At 35.2% G+C, this 19696-nt stretch overlaps 1 protein-coding gene across 1 annotated transcript in view; it reads right to left on the bottom strand.

Annotated features, from left to right (window-relative positions):
* Positions 1 to 1246: 1246 nt before the first annotated feature.
* Positions 1247 to 19696, bottom strand: part of LOC306875693 (N-chimaerin-like) — a 64927-nt gene continuing 46477 nt past the window's right edge. The window contains exons 7-13 of the mRNA XM_079426373.1: positions 16219 to 16296; positions 13568 to 13652; positions 7976 to 8149; positions 7350 to 7427; positions 5513 to 5650; positions 4933 to 5038; positions 1247 to 3052 (exon numbers count right to left, since the gene is read on the bottom strand). Coding sequence (XP_079282499.1) covers positions 2881 to 3052; positions 4933 to 5038; positions 5513 to 5650; positions 7350 to 7427; positions 7976 to 8149; positions 13568 to 13652; positions 16219 to 16296 — 831 coding nt within the window. The 3' untranslated portion in view covers positions 1247 to 2880. The remainder of the gene's footprint in view (positions 3053 to 4932; positions 5039 to 5512; positions 5651 to 7349; positions 7428 to 7975; positions 8150 to 13567; positions 13653 to 16218; positions 16297 to 19696) is intronic.

The following is a 19696-nucleotide window of genomic DNA, read 5'->3' as shown; positions in this document are numbered from 1 at the left end:
CCCTGGCAGCATTTTTGTTACTGCAGTGAAGCCATGCAAGTCTCCTCTGAAGCGATTTGCATGTACATCTAGCAATTAAAACAGTCGTGAATGTGAAGAGGGTCCGCCGCAGGACCGCTCATGTCTGTGTTCATCTGTAAATAAACCAGCATGATTGAGACAGACCTGCAGGGCTCAGGCCTCTTACATCAGCCGTCACTCCACATATCACACACAAACCCTGCTGCAGCAAACGCATCTATGACTAAAAAACATACAATTACTTGTAATTATTATCAAAATATGCTGCACACAGTAGGGCTCCCACATCTTAAAAAAACCATGTTTTATTTGTTCTCAGAAAAAGGCGTAGAAGGAGGTGGTTTGTTCAGCATAAACTAAATATTATATGAGATGCTTTACTTTCCATTTCTTGAATACTAGGAGTGCAATTTTTCAACCCTGTTACCAAAATTTAGGACAATTTCGAAGTTTAATTTTCATGTGGGATTATTTTCTAAAAATAAACATCAAAGATCAAAATAGAAGGAATTCAATATGAAAAAGTCCGAACAGGTACAGAATTTAAAGGAACACTCCACTTTTTTTGAAAATAGGCTCATTTTACAACTCCCCTAGTTAAAGAGTTGAGTTTCACTGTTTTTGAATCCATTCAGCCGATCTCCGGGTCTGGCGGTAGCACTTTTAGTTTAGCATAGATCATTGAATCGGATTAGACCATTAGCATCTCGCTCAAAAATAACCAAAGAGTTTCGATAATTTCCCTATTTAAAACTTGACACTTCTGTAGTTACATGGTGTACTAAGACCGACAGAAAATGAAAAGTTGCGATTTTCTAGGCTGATATGGCTAGGAACTATACTCTCATTCCGGCGTAATAATCAAGGAACTTTGCTGCTGTACCATGGCTGCAGCTGGCTCAATGATATTACGCAGCGCCTGAAAGTAGTCCCCAGCTATATCATAACTAGTCACCTAGCTGGGGACTACTTTCAGGCGAGATGCTAATGGTCTAATCCGATTCAATGATCTATGCTAAGCTAAGATAAGCTAAAAGTGCTACTGCCAGACCCGGAGATCGACTGAATGGATTCAAAAAAGGTACAACTCAACTGTTGAACTCTAGTGGAGTTGTAAAATGAGTCAATTTTCAAAAAAAGTGGAGTGTTCCTTTAAGTAACAGGTTTATCCTAAATTAAGCATTCAGTAGCAATTATTTAGTTTGCGACCAAATATTTTTTTTTACAAAACTTTTATTTGCCATAAATTATTTTTGCTTACAATAATTTGGGTGACCAGGTTGAGCGGTTTAACTTAACTAATGCATTCAACACAATTTGTGTAAAAATTGAGAAAGTGAACTGCAGTAATCTTTCCATCATGTTGCGGACAGTCTACAATGATGTCACTTCCTGGGTGTCACAATGGAGTTCAACAGTGCCCGCCTCCTTTTTCACTTTCCTTGGATTCTTAACTATTTTTCCCATCTATTTTTTTCAATAGGGATTTTTAAAAAGTCTTTGTCAAATAGTTATAAGCCATGAACCAAACCAACCAGCTATGAGGCGAATCACAATACAAAAATATTTGAAAATCAGCAAGACTGTGTACTTAACAGCCTTCATTAGGGAAACCCTACCATGAAGCACTGCAAAAAACAACAGATCAATATTGATTTAGAGATGTTGTTTGTGCATACTAAAGTTCTTTTGAATCTCTGTTTGCAGAATCATGGGTAATGTAGTTTTTCAAAAGAAATGCCACTGTTAAACATGATTATTTTTAAAAAAAGTATAATGTAGGCTGAAGGCTTAAAGAAACACTCCATTATTTAACAACCTCGCAGCTCACAGTAGGTCTGTCTATAAAAGTTTATCAACTATTGCGAAAAATCAAATCCTCTATTGACAAAATAAATGGGATTTTTTTCTTCTTTTTTTACTTACTGGACTGTTGCACTCCATATTAAGCAATCGTTTTCAAACATTAATTAACAAAAGATAACATTTTTATGGATATATTTGTTTAGAATTAATTGAGCCAGAACACAGTACTAAAAGTAAATTTTAATAAATTAGCGTATTCATGCTGAAATCAAATACAAAAACACAGAACCAAAAAACATCAAGCAGTCATGTGAGCGTAAGAGTGTTTTCTAAAGGCGAGTCTAAGAACAAGGATCCTGAAATGTACATGGACTGTAAATATTCTTCCTGTCTACAGCAGAAGTCATTTTGACTTTCGACATGTGAAGGCAGAGCAGAGTCAGATCAACCTGACGGAAGGAGTAAAAAAACAACCAAAAATAAAAACAAATCACAGATTTTGAAAAACCCCTGGCAACACTTTACCTGCTGAGCCAAGTCAACGACAAACATTCATATACATACATGAATACCAAGCCTCTATGAATGATGACTGAGGATTGTCTGAACAAGAGTTTATATATCATGTGAGGAGATTATTATGCCTGGACAATGTCACCATCTTTATTTATGGCCCATCAGGTAAAGTGTCTCCAAAACTGACAATATCAAATTCACAATGTTTTACAAAACAAAACAAAAACGCCTGTTTGGAACAGAAACCCGGTCTGCCGGACTCCACCGCTTTTGACGCGACAGAGCGATACCATCCCATAATAATGCTGAGGTACGTCACACCCTTCAGCTTCAGCGACCCCCGACAAAAATGGGGAGGAAGACATGCAAGATACAGGAAAAGAACCCATCAGACAGGGAGAAGTGTTAGTAAGTACTGGTCCAAAAATGCACTATAATACAAGAGTCCTTCATGTGGGAGTCCAGACTGAGTCAGAGCAGAAGAGCGCAGCGCAGAGCTGCGGTAAACAGTATGGAGGTGCATTCACGACAGTGATGCTAGAAGAGGATGTCTTCATTCTTGATGAGTAACTCCACCACCTGCCTCTGGTAGCGGATGTCGTTCAGAGCCGTCATGGCGTCCAGATCAGGCGCCCGCATCAAAGTCGGGCCGAACACAATCCCCAGATTCTCAGCATTCATTAGGTTATCCTTCTCGTTCTGAGTTACCCTGCACACACACACACACACGAGTGTCAATAAATATGAACTTTAACTGTACTTTCAATGGTACGACACTGTAAAAGTGCTACACTAAAAACTGTTAAAATGTACAGATTTTGGAAGTTAAAAGTCATTTTGTAATTTACAGCAGAAAACCATAAACGGACATTCCCACACTACATTTAATGGTATTTCGTTTAAATATTATTTCTTGTTATCAGTAATGTACAATAGGGATTATGCTACATCATATGTTAAAGGGACAGTTCAACCAAAAATGAAAATTTGATGTCTACCTGCTTACCCCCAGGGCATCCAAGATGTAGGTGACTTTGTTTCTTCAGTAGAACACAAACCGTTGCAGTCTGTCAGTCATATAATTGCAGTCAATGGAACCCATGGCTTGGAGTAAAAAAAAACATACACAGACAAAACCAAATTAAACCCTGCGGCTCGTGACGATACATTGAGGTCTTAAGACACAAAACGATCGGTCTGTGCACAAAACTGAGCAGTATTTATATTTTTTATCTTTGATAGATTTATATATGTAGATACCTCATTAGTGACTGTTTCTATGGGCCGCTATACATAAGCCGTCCGCCACATAACACACAGTATGGTGAATGACGTCAAGTTGACCATTCCAAGATGGCGGCTGCATCTACATGCCTGGAGCGATTGAATGGGGTATCTATACATTTCTATGCTCTGGCATAGTAGACGCATGCGTGGAAGCAATCTAAACAATGAGTGACATATACACGCAACAGATCGCTTCCACGCCGACTGTTATGAACGCGCTCAGGACACTTAGACATTGTTGTCCTAAAAATTATATAAATATTATTCAGTTTCTTGCACAGACTGATTGTTTCGTGTCTTAAGACCTCAATGTATCGTCATGAGCCACAGGGTTTAATTTGGTTTTGTCTGTGTATGTTTTTTTTTTAATCTCTCAAAGCCATGGATCCCATTGACTGCCATTATATGACTGACAGACAGCAACGGTTTAAGTTAAAAATCTTTGTTTGTGTTTTACTGAAGAGACAAAGTTACCTACATCTTGGATGCCCTGGGGGTAAGCAGATAAACATCAAATTTTCATTTTGGGAGAACTATCCCTTTAAATGAACATTTTTGCAGTATTTTAGTGTCGTGTGTCGATGGTGTTTTGTATTTACACCCATGACACTGTGCAGCTATTATATATCAAAGGAAAACTCCAATATCTTTGAAAATAGGCTCATTTTACAGCTCCCAATTTTATAATGATATTACGCAGTGCCTGAAAGTAGTCCCCAGCTAGGTAACTAGTTATGATATAGCTGGGGACTACTTTCAGGCGCTGCGTAATATCATTGAGCCAGCTGCAGCCACGGTACAGCAGCAAAGTTCCTTGATTAATCCTTGAGAGTATAGTTCCTAGCCATATTGGCCTAGAAAATCGCAACTTTTAATTTTCCATCGGTCGTAGTACACAATGTAACTACAGAAGAGTCCAGTTTTAAATTTGAAAAATATCGAAACTCATTTTGGTCATTCAGCTAGATGCTAATGGTCTAATCCAATTCAATGATCTATGCTAAGCTAAAAGTGCTAACGTAAGACCCGGAGATCGGCTGAATGGATTAAAGAAAAATGGTAAAACTTGACTGTTTAACTCTAGGGGAGTTGTAAAATGAGCCTGTTTTCAAAAAAAGTGGAGTGTTCCTTTAATATATACCTACTCCGCTTGTGGAAAAGCTACTTGTTATAAAATTATTGTGAATTTAACATGTCTCTGATTTACCACCTGCATTATTATGGTGGATATCAATGTAATTTACAGGTACAAAACACATTTTGTTACTTCAGATGGAATATTAATGATTATATAATTCTCACCTCTTCAAATGTGCCATGAGATATCGCAGTGTTTCGCAGTGAGCAGGAGGCATCTGCTTCAGAGCTTCGTGCAGAGCTTCCAAACGCTCATCTGGGTCTGTCAGCTCTGACACAAACAAACAAAAACAGCCAGGTCAAAAACTCTCATCTGTCTCGATACATCTGCAGTGTGATTGTCAAACAGATCTGCAGGCAGCAAAATCTGGATATCAATTCTGGATATTATATGAGCTGCTTTATTTTCTGTTTATTACATTTGAGGTTTGTAGTTTTCTTTAACCCCATACCAAAATTTGGGACAGTTTTGAAGTTTAAAATTCTAATGTGATTATGTTCAAAGAACAAACATTAAATAAACAAACTGCAATTGTACGTACAACAACATGCTTCAAAAAACAGTTCTGGCAATTCTGCCATTGGCACATCACACAGACATGTTCATGCTGTTTTGAGCAAATATCTCTTACTTTTGATGAATTCAGCTTTTTTATTAAATAAAAGGAGGTGAAATATGGGGAAAGAGCCAGAATTGAGTGTCAGGCGCATTGTCTAATGGAGAAATGTGGAGCGTGTGACTCACTGGCAGCCTCGATGAAGCGTGGATATGCATCATACGTGATGACGGGGATCGGCAGGTCCCTGAAGTAGAGTTTAAGAGCACCTGTGATGATGTTGATGTCTTCATAGACGTTCACAGAGATGTCTGCTTTCTCTCCATCTGAACACATTCACACACAAACACATTTCACCCTCAGCTCCAGGGAGAGTCAGTCCTCTGCTACTGGAAGCAATGCTATGGGAACTGCACTCATCCGCACTGACAGCACTCTTGTTTGGCTCCAGGGACTGAGCATGAAGACATTTAGCTAACGTTATCTTATTCTGAGCTTGTGAGAATACTTCTGTACTGTGATGCTGCATGGTGCAGGTGTTTTAGTGTTATTATGCAATATAACTGTTTCTGTATTCCAGACTTCGGTGTTATTTCAGTATTATTTAAAGAGCACTGGTCAAACAGTCATTAAAATTTCTCTGAAGACTGCATTTATTTGAACAAAAATAGAGGTAAATATAGTAAAATTGTGAAAGATTATTACAATTTAAAACTTTAATATATATGAAAATCCAATTTATTCCTATGATGCAAAGCTGAATTTTCAGCAATTATAATCTTTAATCAAGCATCTTTTATCACATGATCATTGAGAAATCATTCTAATATGCTGATTTGCTGCTCAAGAAACATTTCTTCTTTCTTCAGTTGGTGCTGATTGATATTTTTGAGGAAATGGTCATAATGGAATTCATCTTTTCAAAGGAATATTGTAAATTACATTTTATTATTAATATTATTAAAACAAGAAAACTAATTGTAATTTTATAATATTAGTGTTTTTACTCTATTTTGATCAAATACAGGCAGCCTTGGTGAGCAGAAGAGACGTTTCAAAACAATAAAAATCAGAATTATTCAGAATTTCGACTGGTAGTTGGTAGACTGTAGTCGAATAACTACTATAATAATATTTATTAACATTTCTGAACTTCCTTGTATAGCTGTAATCATTGATTTATTTGGTTTTGTTATGTTTACTTATTTATTTTTTTAATATTTACAAAATGTTTTCGTTTTAGTAATTTTAGTACTTCAACTTAAATTTTTTTAGTTTTCATCTATTTATATTTTATATATATATATATATATATATATATATATATATATATATATATATATATATATATATATATATATATATATATATATATATATATATATATTTTGACTAGGTTAAAAATAACAAAAAAAACAACTAACACAATAAAACAAAAACATGATAACAATAAAAAACATGATTTTTGAAAATTAAAAAAACAGAGTTATCTGTTTTTCTGTTTTTGCATATATATATTATCTGAGATTTATTTCAATTAACAAAAAGGAAAAATGGAATAATTAAAAATAAAAATAGTACAAATAATATAAAAACCCTGATGGATCAAATAACTGAATAAACAAATAACTGTCTTTATGAGAACTCTACTTGTACAGAATTGAAATAACACTGCAGCCGTCACAGCGTCCAGTAGAAACCTGTAGAGATCACATGATTTCTTTCTCTCTAGATTGTTCATATCCTCATATCCGGAATGAAAGTCATTATGAAACTGTAATGCATCTGAATACCAACAGATGGGCAAAAATCCTCCTACAAATGTGCCACTTTAACATTTAAGCAGCTCAGACTATTTCACATTACATAAACCCACAGCTCTATACGCAAGACAAAGAGTGACCTAAAAAAGCAGCGATGAGCATGTGTATGCGATTCATCAGGATTACACACACAGATACGCGTGTAGGAATGTGGGGTTGTGACAGATCAGTACTGTACACAATCAGACAAAATGCCACTCACCTCTGTCAAACGATAACTTCACATCTTCAATTAAGTCACTGAATCCAGAGACTCGATAGAGACCCTCCGACTTCAAACCTGAGAGACAAGATGTTTGAAGAATGTGTTATATAGTACATATAATGCTTAGCTGCATCTCTAATGCAATAAAAGCAAAGGTAATCATGTGTAGCACTGTCAAAAACTCTGGACATTTTGCCTGTTAAACGAAAATATTATTTAGTATTAGTAAATGGGCAGAAGAAAACCAAAACAAAACAGAACCCAGAGGTCATAACATTGTTAGTAACATCAGTATAAACGAGCAGTTTTTGTTGATTAAAAAATCTGATCTTGTGAAAACAAATTAAAAACATGAAACAAAAAACAAAAATAAATAAATAAAATAAAATAATAGGGAAAATCAGCATTAGCAAGTAGTTTTATGTTTATTAGAAAAACCACTATCTATCATTGACCATGTTGTGAAAAATAAACAAAAAATAAAAACAAAAAAAAAAACACAACATAAAATATTTATAAAATAATATCAGCCATTGGCCATAACACTGGTCAACAGTACAGGCAAGAAGTTTTATATCTCTGCATCAATGTTTAGTGTAAATCAGAGTCGGTGAGTTAGTTACCTCGTGATTCGATCTCTCGTATGCACATGTCCACCACCATGGGTCGTTTAGCATTATGAGCCTTGACAAGCGTGGTGAGATCACAGCTGTAAACCTTCTTCACATGCTTCAGGTCCGGTTTGCAGTCGTTGGGCACCATTTTAGAGCACTGCTTATGGACATTCAACCCACAATCTGAGAAACACACACAAAACACAAATACACTTCAGCTGACCGAACAAACCCATTCCTAGTCTTTATTTTCATCATTCCTGTCAAAACAATGGCTAAATCAATCAGTAAATCCACTGTGTTCAGTCATACGCTGAAATCACTGAATAAGTATGTTGTGTGTAGAAGGCAGCGGTTTTGACACAGATATTATCGATCCTGAGGAGGATGTGCTTTAGTTAAAATAGAGTCCCCAGCATGCTGAGCTTTCATTCTGCTTAATCAGTGACCTCTCCTGACCTCTGATCAGTGATGACAGCGTTTCTGATTGGCTGATGGGGATTTCAATAGTGTCACCTTGGCGATGACAGAACATGCCAGGAATACAAATGGTGCCTTATAAAATATGCATGAGCAATTCCAGGCACCTAATAGCTTCATAACCCTCAAAAATAAATCTCTGAGAACCTGTGAAAAAATTAAATACGTAAACAATAGCTAATTTAAGGGATGGTTACTGTAAAACTATGTAGTTACCAACATTCTTCAAAATAACATTTTATGTTCTGCAGAAGAAAATAAGTAATGCAGTTTTGAAACGACGTGAAAGCGAAAAAAATAATGACAATTTTAATTTCTGGTGGAACTATAAAACACTTCACCAAATATACATTTCTCCTAATATATAAATAAATGAACGAAAGAACAAACAAACAAACTGTTTTAGGAAACAAAGTAATGTAGTTGTTTTCCTGTAAAAACAAGTAAATGCGAAAATAAAAAGCTGAATCCATCAAACACAAGCGGAATATGTAAATTGTTACAATTTACATAAAATGTGACAATATATGCAAGAATTGTACAAACATTTTACGCAAGAATGAGAAATTTACATAAGAGCTGTAAAATAAAAAATGTATATGAAAATGAGTTTTGCTCTCGTTTAATAAATTATCCTGAATTTCAAAACACAAAACAAAACAGAAAATGTTTGTTTATGGGACAAACAGATAGTCCCGCCCCCAACTCATGTTACTGGTTGAGCCTATGCTGTTATGTTGGGTTTCTTAAACAAACAGCAATACTTTTTGATAATGTTTCACATTCTACCAGGAAATCAATAATAGCTTAAATGGCACACTATCAAAAAAACTAAACAAAAAACCTTTAAATTAGTTCTTTTAAACAGCAAAAACTAACCAACCCCCAACTGCACCCAAGCAAGCAGCCCCCCCCCCCCCCCACACACACACAAACTCGCAAGGCAAATGCAAATTTAGGCAAATTAGCTGATTAATATATAATGTGGCCTACTAAATTGGCCAGCTGCTTCAAAGCAGGTACCAGAGACAGAAAACAGAAAAAAAGAGGAAGAACGCAGAAAAACAGAGACAAGAAGCAGACAAATAAAAGACTGCGCGCTCAGGGCAGATGTGTGGGATGCTCAGTGATCCACACTGAAAACAACGTAACCTGGAGGAAAGAGAGAGAGATATGGAGTGCTACTGCTCTTCAGATCTGTACTCAAACATAATGGTGGAGTGGGCAGTGATTGTCAGTCCTGGGGGCTTCACCAGACCTCATTTCCTGCAATAAATGGGCCAAACGCCTTGCTGCTCTCCTCTCTGACTGCCTGCAAGATTCAAACCCACAAGACTGTCATTCTGAATCATTTCATCAGCCTTTGACTGTCTACTAAAGAGCAATTACAATTAAGGATGATGAAAAGCAAACATCTTAAATCTTAAAATGCATGTGCCACTTTCTTAGAAATATAATATTCATACTTATTCATACTCCGTTTTCATACAAAAAGTTGGATTTAATAACTCTAAAAATGGCAAGTTACACCTTCCTTCGTGAATCTTACTGTACACATCTTTACGTTGAAAAGAAAATGATAAAAAAATTTTTACACAAAAATATTTTGCTGCAAAAAGCATTATTTACATGAAAATTGTAAATCATGAACGATGATTTTATGTAATAAATTTCAATTTTGGGATATTTTCTAGAAACTTTTCTCTCTAAAAAAATTTCTAGACATTTTTCCTCCCAAACATATTTTAGAACTGCTTCATTTTATCTTTTTAAAAAAAAAAAAAAAAATATATATATATATATATATATATATATATATATATATATATATATATATATATATATATATATATATATATATATATATATATATATATATATTTTTTTTTTTTTTACAGAAAGTTGTTTTGTGTAAGCATGCATTTTTAGGTCATAAAGAGCTTAAGAGGGGGTAAAAAAATGAATGTTACATCTTTGACCCCAAATTTTAATCTGTAGCTGGTGGCTGATTTCCCTTTTTTTTTTTTTTTTTTTTTTTTACCTCAAAACAATAATAAGTGATAGTTTTTTTTTTTTCCTTTTGACTCCTGGAATTAGAATGAAGTCTAATGCAAACCCATTGAATGCAAATAATGAATTATTCGCTGACACTTATTGTAAAGATTCTGCGGCGTGTGATTAAAAAACGGCCCCTTGAGCGACTCTGTCGTCTTGAGACTTCAGCCATGCAGAACTGTAATTATTTTTGAAAAAGAAGAGCGAGGTTTATGATAAGTGGAGGAGACAGGCGCTAATGGAGGGCACATCTCTAATGCATTCAATCTGTTAACTCTGGTCTGCCGAGGCCTTGTTCAGCAAAGTGGCGTAGAGGTGACCCCTGGCCCACATGTGGACGCATACATACAACAAACACATCTCCGCTTGAGAATGAGTGCATGTAGTTTAAGCCTTTAGGACGGCTAAAATAGCCAAAAGATTTTCTTTAGAAGCGCTATTAGATGTAAAATGGGTTTTATTTGAAACCGGTATATAAAATTCAATATTACGATATTAAATGACAGTCTTATTTTAGTATCATTGATATATTATCAGAGTTAATATTTTGAATATTTTAGTTGTATATTTTCTGATTTCATTTTAATTTTTGTTGAATTTTTATTAATTTTGCTGTGTTTTTTGTAATTATTATTAGTATTTATTTTACCTATACAGCCTATATAGTCTAGCCTGTCTATATAGTTTTAGTGTATTTAGTGTTGGTTGTTTTATTACTTATAACTACAACTTAAACTAAATGAAAATGAGATGTGTCGCCTTGACAGCGAGTGGAAACAAAATTAAAATAAAAAGTAAAATAAAAACTATTTAGTTAATGTTTGTTATTTGATAATGGTTAATTACAAATTTTATAAATTTTTATTTTATAATTTTTTTTTTTTCTAAGGTTTTAGTTTTGCATTATAATGCACTCACATTTCCTGAGAAGACATGCAATAATCAGCTGTAAATGACTCCGTTCCATTGAATTATTGAAAATTAATGCACACCTGGGTTTGCAATGCATCCTTTGCATGCACATTCCTTTTCAATAATTCAGTGGTCCAGAGTCAATTATTCTGCTTAAACCACAGTTACAACATAGATATGGCAATATAATGCATTTATCTTGAGACATTTTCTGCCTATGCAGAACATGCATAGTTATTTGCCTATGCATGACAAAATTGTGTACAATTTTTTTTTCACTGCACCACAAAGAGTAAAGCATTATGCCTACACTCTTAAAAATAAAGGTGCTTCAAAAGGTTCTTCAAGCGATGCCATAGAAGAACCATTTTTGGTTCCACAAAGAACCATTCAGTTAAAGGTTATTAATTAGGAGCATCCACAACACATCATAAATACAGGCTTTAGTTAACGTGTTACCCAAAGGCATTGTAGAGGCAAATATCTTGAGCTAAATTCAGACGTCTTCTACCATTGTGAGAATGTTTTGAGCGGTTCCTGTATCCTGAAATTCCCTCTCACACTCACTGTGTGACCCAGTGCTGCGACGAGCCCTGCATTTTAATGTGTGTGTGTGTGTAAAGTGGAGCTGGTTGTGAGCTCTCAGCCCCTCTTCTCATTATAAAGACATGCCAGCTTTGTTTTCAGTCTCTGCCATGATGGACTGGGCCGAGGGGGAGGGGGACGCTTTATCCTCTCATGAGGCAATGTGGCACAACATGCCTGGGCACTGGGGCTGGCACGCTGGCAGACACCCAAAATAATAGCTCGGAGTCTCGCTCTCACAGACAAAAAGCAAAAGAAAGAAGAAAGCATGCCAGATCACAACGTTGAATGCAAATCTCTACATCAAATGAGATTTCACTGCCCTAGATTATGCTGGCATCACAGAATGAGAGAGAGAGAGAGAGGGAACGAGAGAGAATGATAGGGTAGAGGTGAGAAAAGGAGGTGGATCCAAGTAGCGTAAAAAGGCTCTCAGAATAAGGGATTTTGAACACAAGCTGCTTTCAAAATAGCTTCATGCATTATTCATGCATTATGAAAACATATGTGTCGCTCACATTATCCTATAAATAAATAATTAAAACAAACAAGCAACCACAATATCATTCCTCAAAGAGAAAACTCTCTTAAAGAGAGATTAGAACGCCTAATACGCATTTTAAAAAATCCTGTTTTGTACAGAAAAAAAAGATGGACATTTTATATCTTACATGATCATGAAAACAAGGACTAATCTATAGTAGCAACAAAATAATCAAATATGAATTAAAACATGATTAAATGAAAGCACTTAAATCACTATTCATGTAAAACTTGCATGCATACATAAAATAAAATGGTTTAATTTCAAATGGCTGAAAGTGGATGGATATTCTTTTAAAATAATGTATCTCTCACTAAGGAATAAAACATAAGTCTTCATCTGTCTGTTATCATCATAATGTTCTCATTTCAGCACTCCACCGGTTTCTTGCAGATGTAGGCCAGTCTACGCTCCCTCCACAGGCTAATGAGCATTCACATACACATCAGCCTGAGCAACACACTGACCTATATGAGCTCTGATCGTGTGTGTGAATAAACACATATTCAATTCTGCATGAGCATCACGCCGAGACATACACAGGAATCCTCACTTCACCCCCTTACAAACCCCCAAATCTGTCCTAATGTCATTAGATGAAGCTATTGAACACTTCAGAAAGGGGTTCAGCGGGTGGAAGTTAATAGCTTTAATGACACACAAATTACATTACATTTACAAACACAAGGGTGAAACAATGTACACCATTATAATCACGGAGAACCCCCCACTTTTACATTTTTTCATGCCAGCATCTCAATTGACTTGAGAAATTGTTTCCTTTTTGAATTGTTTCCTACAGTCTTAAAAATAAAGGTTATTTTTGGCCATCTGTAGTTCCATGAAGAACCTTTAACATCCATAGAACCTTTCCATTCAACACAAGCTTCTTTACTGGTTCTGTAGATTATGAAAATCTTGACACTAAGAAATAATGCATCTTTTATGAATTTCAGTACCTGAAAGGTACTTGGTGGAAAGCATGTTTTCTATAGAGATTTTGCATTGGGTGTGTGTTGATTTACCTGCACATTTGACTCCCTGGGCGATGAGTCCCCACATGAAGTTGGCACAGTACTCACACCAGTGCGGCCCTCTGAAGGTGTGCACCTACAGGACAACATGCAAATACAAATCAACTTCTGCTCCTCTGAGCTGTTTAAACCTGCTAATAAAGATGAATGTGTGATTAGAGACACAAGCAGCGTCAAATCTGGCTGCTGTTGAATCCAATCACAATTAATCAACAGCCAGAGAAAGAGGGTGGGGGGGGGGGGCATTAATCAGGAGGAAAGCCCTGGTAACAGCTCATCCAATCAAACGCGCATAAATGCTCCTGAGGGACGGGCCCCTGGATCTCTGAGAGCCCTTCAGGTCTAGCAGCAGGAACTGGCAGGGTTTACTATCCTAACAGTAGAACCATCTTACAGTAGATGATGAAATAACTGTACATCATACTGACATCAACATGAGAAGTGCCCTATTTACATATAAAAGAGGCCGGAGGAATTTAAATGATTGAATATTTACAGAGCTGGGGGATTTAACAGTTTATGGAAAAGAGGACAAAGAAAAGTATTATGCTTACTGGATCATCAAAAGAAAGCCTTGCTTATTTATGAAATATATATTTATGGAATCATTTATATTACAATGGCTTTCAGGAATACTTTATTCTGATTGGCTAAATGTTATAACTTACTGTTGCCCATGGCAACTGATTTTAAAACTTAAATCAATATTTAATTATTTTATTTATCTAGTAAATAAATTATATATTCTATATTTAAAACATGAAAGAGAAGTTAAATACCACTTAATAAATTCATATATATTTTTTAAATTGTCTAAATTAACAAAAAATATAATAATAAAAAAAAAGGTTCTCATTTTTTTTAATTATTATTCATAATCAAAAATAAGAAATAATGAAATTATATAAAATTATATATTATATATACCCTATATGTACATACACTAGTCAACATTTGAAGTGGATAAAAAAAAATTAATGAAAGATGTCCTAAAAGAAAAAAAGAACGTGTTTTAGGACAACTTTGATGAAAGGTTTTGCTCCACTTCAAATGTTGACTAGTATATAAATATAAATGATTAATAAAACAAAGTAGTTTTATTTAAAAAAAAAAAAAAAAAAAATATATATATATATATATATATATATATATACACACATCTATGAAACATCTATGCAGCATTTTTTAATTATGAATAAAAATAGTATTTTTAATAAAAATTCATAATTAAATATAAAATAATAAAATGATATAATACACATAACAACCCCCAGGTAGCCTTTTTTTTTTGCTAAATAACTAGCTGGCTGTACATTATCCCACTATACCATGTCTACTATACGAATGTGCAGTATAAACACAGATGGTTCTATGTTTCTAACAATAATAACCTGAATCTTTAGTAATTTTCATCTACTGCTGACAAAAGCAGCCACTATCCAGTATCTTAACATCAATTACCATGCGACAACAAGGGAAAAACGCAAGCATGAGAGAAAGCCAGCAGCAGAAAGAGCTCTTTGTGGAGTCAGCAGTCTGTGAGGGTTTGCACACCTCTGTCTCTGGACTCTACAGACAAACTGAAGCTGAGAGGGGGCTGGGGTCTGGGGCGCCACTACCTGCTGATGACAGAAGCCAAATGAGGAAACGCCGTTATGTTTACCAATCCTCTATCAATTCCTAATCTCTCCATCTGTCACCCCAAACAACCTCCCTCGAGCTCCCTTCCTCTCTCTCATGCAAACAGAAGATGTTTTTATTTGATTTGTTTTTCAGAACCTCTGGTTGAACTGCCTCTAAATAACAGACTCGTGGTTTACAGCATCTTAAGTCTTCCAACGTCTCCTGAAACTGCACTCGCTGCCACAGCAACAACACACCCCTCGGGACGTATTTAAATCACATTTGGGGAGAATTTGCATAACATGCTATGACATAGTCGCTCTGAAAGTGAGTCACAACAACACAACACAGTCGACATTTCAATGAATCATAGTCAAAACGAGATGCAAGTGAGACCATTATGCAAAAAAAAAATAAAATAAATAAAAAACAATAAAAAAAACAGTCGATAAACCACAAATAATAATATTACCAAAAATTACCAAAATTTATTTTTCTAATCCCAATAGTTTTTTGCTCTTGTTTAAGCACAAATTTATTCAAAATTAATTCAGCAAGATTTATGCATGAAACAAGAAAGAAATCCAGTATGTACCAATCAAACTTTAAATGATTTGTTTTTTGTTAATTTGACAACACTGTGCAGTATTTCTTCTTTCAAGACAATTAAAATCACAAAAACATAAAACTGACAAAACATTTCAATGACTCATGGCAAAATTGAGGCCAAATTGAAATTTTAAAAATGAAAAAATGTTCAGATTGACCACAAATAATATTACCAATATTATTTACATTATACCAAGAAATATTACCAATATTATCAAACTCACCACAATAAGCTTTATGCATGAAACAAGAACAAAAAATAAATCCAGTCGGGTAACAATAATAAACTTTTTCAGACAATTCTGACAAACAAATTGACAAAAAAAAGGCAAAAGCTTGACATATTCCTTATTTGATTTCTAGTAAGATAATCCCATTAAAGCAGGTCATGAGCCTTTGTGGATCCTTACCTTGAAGTTGTGGATTTTCTCGTACTTGGGCGCCCGTTCGCTCTCCTTCAGTGTGGCTCGACGGACCAGCGATGTGAGCTGCGAATAAGCAAAGAGTTTGAGAGGTTGCCAGAGAGTGGCCGGAGGTTTCTGAGGACTCATCTTCATCCCCAGAGCAGCGGCCACCATCCCCTGCTCCTTGCCCTCTGCCTTGGCCTTGTGCACTAGAGACTTCTCCTCCTTACGGAGAACATAGGACTCGCGAGACGGCATCTCGCACGCTTGAGGAGTTAATCCACACCAAAGACACCAACTAAAGAAAACTTAAGCACAACTCCGAGATCCCCTAACAGACTCTTCTACATCTTTTGCCAGAGATTTGAAGATGCCAAAACAAATCACCAATGTGAACGTCCAACTAGTCCAAACAGAGTTTCTTCAGCGAGTGTGTGAAGCCCCTGCGCCTGGTTCTCTCTGGGCATCTATATGCAGATGAGATGAGTTGTTAAGTTAATCCTGTCCTGTCTGCGAGCAGCAGATATCCTCTCTGGAACGCTGCCTCAAAGAGAGCGCGAGGGGGGCGACTGGGACGAACCAACCACAGTCACACTGAATTACACAGCTCCAATCAGCCAATCCAAGCAGAGTCTGTGAGAGAGCTCGCTCCGCCCCTACAGCAACCAATCCACCGCATGAGTGGGCAGAGAGAGAGAGAGAGAGAGAGAGAGAGAGAGAGAGAGAGAGAGAGCGAGAGAGAGAGCAAGAGAGAGAGCGAGCGAGCGTAGGGGGCGATAAGGAGTGGGACGGTAATGAGAGGTGAATGAGTCATGGATCAGCTCTGAGCTCATACTCCTCTAATAAAAGCACAAAGCCACCACACCAATCCACCATAAACACAACCCACACTGTGTGAGGACTGCACGACTTGATGAAAAAAATTTAAACTGTAATTGCAAATTTGAAAAGAATTACAGGTTTGCTGCTTGTTAGTAAGGCTGCACAATTTGGCTAAAATTTTGTGATTATGTATCAGCTATAAAATATTATCAAATAAAAATTACAATATTTGTTGTAATATTTATGGATGTCAATTTATTCTAAAATATTTAAATATTAAACATCGACAACAATAACAACAATAATAGCTATTATTATTAAATACAAAAGCGTATTTAAGAAAAATATCATTTATTTTATAATTAAGGAACAAAATAAGAAATATTACATTGTAATATTTTGTAATATTACTATTGTAATATTTCACTGTAAAATAAAAAAGTGTGTTTAAGAAAATTAATATAATTTACAACTGTAAAATTGCATTAATAATTATGGATGTCCTAATTAATTTTTAAATGTCAAATATTATTATTTTATTTTTAATTTTGATAAAAAAAACAAATATTTTTTTACAAAAACTAGTAAATTAGTACAATTGTAATATTTCTCTGTAACAGAAAGAGTATTTTATAAAAATGTACTAATTAATATTTTTTTTTTTATATTGCAAGTGTAAGATTACAATACTAATAATTATTCAATTAAATAATTTAAAAAATTTAAATAAAAAATATAAACATGGCTATTACTGAATATTACAAATGGAACACTCAAAAATAATAATAATACGAAGAAGAATACGAAGAATACAAAGACGAAGGTTATTACTACTACTACTGGAAAATTACAATATTTAATACTTACCAATATCAATATCTCTCTTAATTTCTTCTTTTTTAAATGTTAAACTATTAAACTTCAATTTTATATACAGACAGCGTTTGTGTGGAGCAGCATTGACTGTGAACTAATCCGTTCTGAGCTGAAAACACTGGCCGATCTTGAGCTGCTCACGTGTAAATGAACACAGTGCTGCACTTCACTAACACACAGCACAGTGCATATATTCATATCATGATTGAGGTTTCTTAACTGTGTAGCCTTACTATGTATCTTATCACACAGCTCTCTGGAATACTTGACTGTAAATGCTCAACTGAGTAATTGTGTGGTCAAATATTTCTGTAAAATTACGCAAACCTGACCGTTGCCCACAGTTACCAATGTCCTAACTATTTCATTGCTAGTTTCATATCTCTTATCTCGCCAAGCCATATGAATTATACAAGAGAAAGAACATTTTCCTTCACAAGTAATAAAAGAATTTCAACTCAAATCCATTTTTAAAGTCCCATGAATTTATTTACTGTTCAATGAAATGGGTTTTTCATAAAACATTAATAAAACACCAGAAAGAAATGGAGTGAATTTCTATATTGGACACGGGGATTCACCGGGCCTGAACCTGCTCACCGTTTGTGTAATGAAATCAACTTCCTGCTTCATACAGAAGCTCACGAGTCCCTGGTCCCCATCACACACACACACACACACACACACACACATACACACGCACACGTGATCAGATACTGCAATCTGCCTTCATAAATCACAATGTCAGCATCAGCCAAATGACTCTGGATCTTTTCCAAACAGATCAGAAAGAGATTATGTTTAAACACGGTCTCTGTTTGTGTGCTATTATTATACTGCACGTTATACACTGATACACTGATATATTGGCCAGGATGATTAATTGTCTGATATTTGGAAAGGCGTCGGTCAAAAACCGCTTCTGTCTTAAATCCACCTTCACTTCTGTCTGTCCCGAAACCTACCTACAGCTGTCAATCAAAACATGCACTTTGTTTACAAATGCAATTTGTAAACACAATTTTGGGGTAAATCTGAAGTAAAATAAAGTACCATTCAACAGTTTGGGGTCAGTAAGAATTTTTTTTTTATGGTTTTGTAAAAAGCCTCTTTTGCAGACTAAGGTTGCATTCATTTGATACAGTAAAAACTGTAATAATGTGATTTATTATTACAATTCAAAATAATAGTTTTCTATTTTAATATATTGGAAAATGGAAAATTTATTCCTGTGATACAAAGCTGAATTTTCAGCATCATTACTCTAGTCTGTATCATCACATGATCCTTCAAAAATCATTCCAAGTAACATTTCTGATTACTACGATGTGTTTTTCCAATTTTTTCAAACAAAAATCTCACTGACCCCAAACTGCGCACGCACACACACAGGTCTTCCTGCTTAATAAATAAAGTCAACTTAAGATGCATGTTTAAGATGCATATGTTGCAGTAGCATCATTATGCTTTTATTTTCATTTTAAATCTACTTTAAGCTCAAACGATGTATAATAAATCCCAAACACTTGCATTCTCACTAAATTCTATTAGCTTAGTAAAGTTTGCACTAAACCTGGAAGGCTGACTGACCGACGCAGACTTTTAAATTTAGCTTTTAAAAAGATGAGAGCGGTGCCTTCCTGCGCAAGACTCTATTTTTCATTGTTTTATTAATTAACTTCGGCACTAATGTGCCATGCTGCATGTGTGAAGCACTTCAAATGTGTAGTTTGAACTGAATGTTAATTATAATCGAACACACTCTTCCTCTGTCTTTCTCTCTTAT

This window comes from Barbus barbus (assembly GCF_936440315.1).
Source record: "Barbus barbus genome assembly, chromosome: 10".
NCBI lineage: Eukaryota > Metazoa > Chordata > Actinopteri > Cypriniformes > Cyprinidae > Barbus > Barbus barbus.
The sequence above is the reverse complement of the archived record's forward strand: the minus strand, read 5'-3'. Positions and strand labels throughout refer to the sequence as shown.